The sequence below is a fragment of the Morone saxatilis genome, unplaced genomic scaffold (assembly GCF_004916995.1).
Source record: "Morone saxatilis isolate NCDOM2014 unplaced genomic scaffold, NCSU_SB_2.0 Contig19, whole genome shotgun sequence".
In the NCBI taxonomy this organism is placed as follows: domain Eukaryota; kingdom Metazoa; phylum Chordata; class Actinopteri; family Moronidae; genus Morone; species Morone saxatilis.
In genome coordinates, this window is record NW_023339751.1 from 170,445 (window position 1) to 178,743 (window position 8,299).

The window sequence follows — 8,299 nt, forward strand, 5'->3', positions numbered from 1 at the left end:
TGGTTTCGCTCTAACCACCAAGGTGTCACCAATCGTATCGCTGACCGGTGGGTACATGGACTGAATGCTGGCGGAAGGTGGTTTCGCTCTAACTACCAATGTGTCACCAATCACCAAAGCGAAGTTTGTCTGAGACTCGTCAGTTTCTGTCTCTTCCATGAAATTAAGTACGGGGGTCCGCAACAACTCCTTGGTTCCAATCAATGTGCTGTACTTACCTGTGCACTTTTTAAGGATTCTAGCCACATGTCGGACCATTGTCTTCAGTCTGTGGGTGAATGCACTTGAGATGAGAGGTTTGATGCCCTCCTCGCTGCCTCCACCTCTTACAGAGCTTTTGGAGAGCTCAATCACTCTCACTGTGACCTCTGTAACCACAGTGTCTGTTACCTTGTCCATGCTTCTGCCACTGATGTTGGTGACCCCGGTTGCCTCCAAGAAGGCACGGGAGATAGTGTCACCCAGACACTCGCGGACATCGTCTTCAAAGATGTTGCTCTTCTGTGATCTGGCAGATCCAGAAGAGCTTTTGGAGGATTTGGGAGGGTCTCTTCTCTTCGACAGGCTCTGTTTGTAAAACCCGTAAATATATACGAATGTAGTATTAATTATATCCACACACATATTAGTAATTACATACTTAGCCTTTTTGTCTAGAGACCCAGACTCCAGCATCGACCACTGTACGGGTGTCAGCTGCACCAGGCCCCAACGGATAAGTCCGGGAAGACTCTCCATTGTGTCTTCATCCATCTCGTCTCTGTTTGTATCCATGACTCCTAAGTCCTGTAGAATCTGAACTTTCTGTTTGTCTCTTTGGTCTTGTAATATAAGTGTCCTGTAGAATCTGAAGTGAACCAGGTTGGATCTAGATCCTTTATCTAGATTCTGAGAAAGAACGTTGTCTTTGTATCAAAGGAACATTCTATTGGCTTTGATCTTTGGATGACATCACGGCATTCCAATGACATCACAGCAAAAGATGAATAGAATAAAAAGAAACAACATAAAATTCCGACATTAAAACATTTAAAAATAAACACGTAATAATTCATTGATTCAGTCTCTGTTGGAAATTCTGATTCATAGTTTAATGAATATGTTCAACAACTATTAATCACTAGTAAGCTGAAGGACTGTCTCTCTTCTGTGCTTTTATGTTTACCTTTATGTCATTGCCTTTGCTTTCAACAAACTCAACCTCATTTCATTCGCTGTAAGTTGGATTTTTAGGCGAACACATTGGGGAGTTGTAATCTTCTGGCAGATTTTTGTTGTTTTATTTTGCTAATTTAATGTTCTTCCTGTGAATACGGAGAGTTCCCACACGTTCACACAGCGAGCTGAAGAAGCAGCCAGCAGTCTGTGGACCCCAGGGGCCACAATAATCCACATATAATATTTAATAACAAAACACAGATATATATTTTAAGTTTGATAATTAAATTATATTTTAGTTTCATTTTCATTTAATTCAATTATATTCAAAGTTCATTTTCTTCTGAATTCCATAGATAATAATAATAATAATAATAATAATAATCTGAAAAAAGTGAGACACAGACGACAATTTGTTTATTTGTTTATTTCTGCATGTTTACACATTAACTGTCAATAAACGATTTCAGCAAAACTATAAATCATAAAATCTGTTCACAAAATATTCATCTGTTAAAACTGAAAGATTAGTGAATAAAGTCACAATTCAAACTTGATTCTGATATTTTGAAAATGAAAATCAAATTTAAAATGATTAAATATTTGTTTTATAATCTAAACGTCACAAATGTGATTTTATTGAGTAAACTGATAAGAGTCAGTCAGATAAAATCACTTTAATTATATATATATAATATTCATTCAGATTGAATAATGACCCGCAGTTCACACAGGAGCAGGGGATTGTGGGTAGGATGAGGGTGATGATGTCATCTGTACCTGAGGAGGACCTGCTCGGCGGCTTTGAAGGACAGGAAGTTGCTCCTCCCTCTTACTTCTTCCTCTTCTCCTCCTCTGCTCTCTGCTTCCTGTAGCGCTCGTGGGCGTCCACGATCTCGCCGACGACCGACGGGTCGTCCAGAGTCGACACGTCACCGAGGTCGCTGCTTGTCTCCACGGCAACCTTCCTGAGGATCCGCCTCATGATCTTCCCGGAGCGAGTCTTCGGCAGCCGCTTCACCACCTGAGAGAGAACGACAGGAAACACTGACTCCTGATTGGCTGATGGGTGAGACACATAACTGTCTCACAGCAGACACACAGACAGAAACTGTTCAAACTGATGAAAATGTTCTCAGGACAAAACAGAGATTCTGTTGCCATGGAAACACAAGTTAAAGGGCGGGGCCTCACCAGGAAGTGCTCCGGGACGGCGTATTTGGCGATCTTTGTGGTAACGAGTTCTCGGAGCTGCTGAAGGATGGCGGCGGGGTCGTCCCCGAACTCCTCCTTCAGAACGACGAAGGCAAACGGCACTGAGACACACACACACACAGGGAACCTTTCCTGAAGTGATCTCCTGTCCTTGCTCTAAAAATGATAGACATCAAGTATATTAGCCGGGATGGGACACATCAACCTGGATTTTTTTCGCGTCATCACGGGCTATCTCGGTTGATTCTCAGTCTTTGAATTGCGAAGATCATTCGAGTCTCAGAAGTGAGAACGAATGCACACGGAAGTTTAGGATTGGACGTATGGTGACTCAACCTTGTAGCATATGGGAGGGCTCGATAGGTCCTAGAACCACCCATTAATACTCTTGTACTCTGGGCGCACACGAGGACAGATATCACCTAGTCAAGGCTAGATAGTTTGAAGTGCACTGAATGTACTCAGGAACATCCCTAAACAGAAGAAATTTCTGGTTTGCAAGTCGTTGTATCACAGAACAAGTTTAAACACCTGTATAGGGGCCGGACTGCCGCGCCCCCTCATCAGGGGGAAGTGCTTCCGGGTTTAGCAGTGCGACGGCGTATTTTGCAGGCAATACTTTCTGGGGTTAAGTTTTTTCTTTTTTGGTAAACTGAATTTTTCTCTAGTAGATGAGCTTGTTCTGTAAATAGTTGTAGGCGGAGTTGGCTCACATTAGGCTAAGCCATGTATTTGGGACGGCGAGCAGGTCCCCGGGATAATAACCTTTTCCCTATCTTGGCAAGATGGGGAAAAGGAGGCTTTGGGTCCAACATAAAATACACATCGCCACATTGTAGACCAATCAACTCACAACAACACACCCAACCAACAGTACCAAAACAACAAGGCCACTCACACCAAAATCCACTGCCAACATACATAATTATGATAAAACTGCACAACCTTCTTCAACGGTTGTGTAGTGTGTCTTAGGTCAGCAGTTGTTTTCTTGTGATGACGTGTTTGATTTTGACCAAGAATGCGGCATTCCTACGATTTTGTGTAATCTGAATGAGAGAAAATGAGTAGTGTAGAGTTGGACATTATCGGTATATTAGCGGCTCACACTTGTTGTCTCTTGGGATCATAACTAGCTAGAATAGCAAAGACATATCCCACAAATTGAAAATTACTATGTGTTCGCAGAGCTTTTATTCTCATGTAAGGACTGATTTATTGGCAAATTTATGGCGCATGTTGATCAGACAGGTGCATGGTTAAATGAGAGCAGTGAAATGTGGGGGCGAGCAGAACTGTGAGGAAAGATGTTGAGTGGTGTGTCGAGCTAAGGAGAACGAAGAAAGGCAATGGAGGTGGACTGCGCCCAGAGAGTTCCATGTTTGGCGGCGCCATGAAGTGCGCGCCGTGCTCGTCGCATGACGCAATTAGCAGAGGCAGCGAAAGTGGCTGCGCCCAGGGTGTAACGGGCGGATGGTGGCTAGCTGTTGAAGGTGGGGTGCAGTGGCAAGGGGCAAGCATGCGTTATGGGCAACTGTGGGCGGCAGTGAAAACGAGAGGGCAGGGTGAGAGGCGCATGCTTGCATTCGAGGGCAGGATAGAGGGAGGGGCGTAAATAGACAAGTAGTTGGGCGACATAAGTGGTCAAGGGGGGGTGTGAGGCCGGGAGGGCAGGACACTGGTGCAAGGAGGTGTCAGAGGAGCAGCAGTAGGTAGGGGCAACCTGAAGCCGAAAAGAGGAGATGGCATTACGCTAGAGAGCTGTGTCAAGCTTTGAAGGAAAACAAGGGACAGCAATGGCAGGCTCAAAGTATCTCGATGGGATGGAGACAAAGGACGGAGAGGCAAGTGATAGAGGGCAGGAGGGTGAGGCAGGGAAGGGGTCTCGGACAGGTGTGTCCTTGTAGGAACTCCGGGCGATTAGGGCGAGCAAGAGGAAGTGTGGACTTCTTAGGAGGGACGAGGGCTGGAGGATGGGGATGGTTTTAGTTGTGCTTTTTTGTTGTAATCTCCCTAGATACTTTTGGGACTAGGTGCCATAATTGTTTGTCTGCTTAGATAACGCGACAATGCACGCATTGTTCTCGTTTGTCAAAATGATATTATGTTAAGTCAGAAAGGTGAGTGTAAACCAAAAGACTAATATAGCTGTTTGACAGGAAGCCCTGAGGTACACATACTCCCTGACCCAGACAATCATGTCGAAAATACCAATTAGTTAAAATATCTGAGAAATAATAAAGACAAGAGACATAATCATCCTTGTAATTTATATGAAATACTCATAGATTTGTTTTGATATTCAGTCTTATTCTTGTTTTATGAATTGTTTATCAGGTTGTATATTCAATATATGACAACTTGTCTACCCAAGGATCCACCTCGTGAAATCCTCATTTAGTTTTAAGGGTGGGTTTCACCTCCATCGACTTTACTCTAAGGTTATGTAAGAGGACTCATTGTGTTGTATTCTCTGTGCTCATTAAGTAAACCAAACTCAGAGGAAGGCAAAGCTAAGTTCAGACGGTGCCATCAATGGATGTTTGTAATAGCTTTTCTTCACCTTGCATCTTTAGTATTTCTTGTCATGTGTGTGATTTCACGAACTCCGCTAGATTGTTGCGATTTCGTGTCTTGGATATGTATCCATACCATTGAACAGGACGACAAAATGGATAGAAGATAGATACAATGGCGGTAGGGGAGGGTAGCATATAAATCTTAATCATACACAGGAATAGTTGCAAGGACCTAAGCCTACGAAGAGGGGGTTAAAGTCTGATACAAAGATGATGCTATTGTTGTATTGCTCTAGGTGATCCAAACACATGGGAACAATCACACTTCCAATACAGACCGCATGATAGAATTTTCAAGTTATACGCTCGATGGTGAAGATCCTGATACTCCGCAAGTGATAAAATATAATACGCTATGTGTTGGATTGTAGCTCTGTGAGGCGTCCATCACCCAGAGGCGTCCTCGATCTCCGCCAGTTGCACGAGGTGGGTGTGTATGGGCATGTCTGACCTGCGTTTGCTTTACGTCTGTTCTTTTCTGCGGGTCCTCAGAATCGGTACTCTGTAAAGTGCTATGCTCGTACTCTCTGTGAAGCGGTCTTAGCGTGTGTTTCTTCGAATCCCAATGTGTGTATTTGTTACTGCTACCATGACTCATTACGGCCTACCTGTCCCTAGTTGAAATAAACCCTATGGTCATAACCCTCTATATTGATCTCGAGAGGTACAGCTGCAGTCACAGACTGCAACAAATGACTTGGATCTGAACCACCCATATATGGACTGAAGGTTTGGCTTCGACTTACTGACACAGTGAATATGTATTCTTGATTTCGCCACTCAGTTGGCATTAAACAGACTCTGGTAAAGCTCCCCCGCTTATAGAATGGATCTAGCGAGCCTATGTCCCGTTGTGGCTCGTCGGCTGGGCTGATTACACAAGACGCGCCTGTCTGATACAGAGTTGTGTGAAGCATACCCCCATGCGTGTATACCGACTATTGTACTCTCGTCTCATATCTTTTTTCGCCTCTCGCTACACATGCCGCTGTTGATCTACTATGTTTGAGAGGAAGGGTGAGTATTGTTTTAATTACCAGGAGGGAGCTTCACTGTTCCGGTATAGACTTCTATGGTCTCTCGCAGAACAGCATAGGCTGTTTTTAGTCAGGCCACGCCGTGGCCCGGGATGGCTGTAGTTATATCTACGAGGGACCACCAGAGATATCATATGGGCGTGATTTTACATAAAACCTGAAATCTCTGTGTCAAGTTGAAGAAGTGATAACCTATGTAGGTTGGTTCAGGTCATTGTTTGCAAGTACTGTCGAATCAGCCTGTCTCTGTCGCTGTATGATGTTATGTTGATGTCAACTGGGGCGACGGGCGATTTGCATGTTCGCTGCAGAATAGCCGACCCGGCTAAAATGAAGCTAATACACTCACAGTGATTCTATTAAAATTCAGGCCAGACCCACATCTTTGGTGTCAGAGCGCGTATCAAGATCCAACTTTCTACAAGCCGGTGTTTATTGTCGGCTTGCACGGCGGATGTCCCTTCGGCATCCGATACTGGATAGAGACGTCTCATCGCCTCCATAACAACACACACGCATCATCATTTGTAAATTCTGCATTCGTTTCAAAACTGGACGCCCAAGCACGTTAATAACTATCCTGACTTGTTCAATTTCGCCACAGTGACATTTCATGTGTGCAAATTTTACTCTGATTGCAATTTTTTCGTCTTCTCCTCTTCGGTTAGCCTCATGCTAGTTCCGGATTGAAGGTAAATATAAAAACTTAAAATACTTATCTTAGATATCACTAGTATATGAAGGTATAGAATAGTGTTCGGTAGTGTTCCAGGGATCGCCAAACATTATCCAGCTAGTTCCAGAAAAACACACAAACGCTTGTGATATCGGTAATCCTCATCATTGATCCATCAAAGGAGCAAGGTGAGAGCTAAACTTCCCATTTGATGCTCTAGCTGCTGCTTTACTCTAGTGTGTTGTCATATTGTGTGTATCGGGAAGTGGTTATCACCTCTGAAACAGAATCTGTGTGGCCCTTCCCTTGTCTTGTGTAGTCTCGCGGAGGATTCCAGCTATTTAAGCGCACTTTTCAAAATAAGGATCAAACAGCAGTGGTGCTGGTGGGACGGAGTATCAGAACGCGGGCAGTGAAAATTCGCAAGCTGTCAAATAACATATCCCGAAGCAAATTTACCACGAGGTGGCAATCTTCCATGCTAATAATACATTTTTTATGGTCAAAACTTGTCAGCAAACCAGGGGATTGTACAGGGAACAGATCCGTCCAAATAGGATAAAATTACATGAATCATTCATGAATTTCATGGGATCTTGATTATTCTTATATATTTGTTCACTGTCTTGCAAGTGTTTGTACCCGTGAACCGCTAATATGAAATGATAGATATTCTCCTGGATATCTTGAAGTGATTGGGACAACACATGATGATCTCTGTCTATTGTAACATAGTAGAAATGTATGATCATACATAAAAAGGAAAGTACACACATCCGCCGCTCCATACACTGGCCCCCTGCTCGCCCCTGTGGCTGCTAGGCCCCTCCTGCCTATGACTCTGACTCGGCGCATCTGACGCACTCCGCTCCTGCACCTACTATCCTGCGCTGTCCTTGCGCGCCCGCCTAGCATGCCGGTCATGCTGCCCCTCCTGTCTTGCAGCCCTCCTGCTCTCCCGGATACGTGCCCGTCATGAACTAGCGCCCGACTCGGATAGCCTCCCTTACCCATACTCGATCCTCGGTAGACTGGGCCCACTTATTCCTGCCTACGTGTAGAACTGCGCTTACACTAGCCGCCACAACTATAACCTCATCCCTCTCCTGCTCTCGCACGCCTACAACTTCGCGCCACTCTGAGGCCTTGCCCCTGACTGGGCACCCCTCCTCGCACGCTGCTTCTCCACTGAGACGCGCGGCCCTGGCCTGCACCGTCGCTGCACCGCTGTGTGCGCTGCACCCACATTCCTGCCACTATTACACTGTGCGTTCTGACGGTCCTCCTCGCACCCACTCTTGCATAGCCCTCCTCGTATTTCCTCCTGTTGCCCACCTCACTTGCGCCTGATTAAGTTTTCTGAGGACTTAAAATATACTGCATTTACAGTACGTACGCCCAACTCGTGGGGAGAAATGTCAGTATGTCGAATTAAGATCAGCGCGCTACATAGACAAGTGTAGATCCCCATACCTTATTCCCAATAATCACAATCTCTTTGGGTGACATGTTCTGCATAGAGGAAGCCATTTTCACCAACCACACCAAACTCGCGCACACTACATCCACAGCACCCACTCTCATCCATCCTCGTATTTACGTGTCTGTCTCTTCATGAGCTCGTTGTCGCTGTG

At 45.0% G+C, this 8,299-nt stretch overlaps 1 protein-coding gene across 1 annotated transcript in view; it reads right to left on the reverse strand.

Moving 5' to 3' along the window:
• Positions 1-1,631: 1,631 nt before the first annotated feature.
• LOC118329526 (acetyl-coenzyme A synthetase 2-like, mitochondrial) overlaps positions 1,632-8,299 on the reverse strand; it is a gene marked incomplete at its 5' end in the record, with an annotated part of 10,493 nt that continues 3,825 nt past the window's right edge. Inside the window, 2 exons of the mRNA XM_035663743.1 lie at positions 1,632-2,182; positions 2,353-2,474. Coding sequence (XP_035519636.1) covers positions 1,991-2,182; positions 2,353-2,474 — 314 coding nt within the window. The remainder of the gene's footprint in view (positions 2,183-2,352; positions 2,475-8,299) is intronic.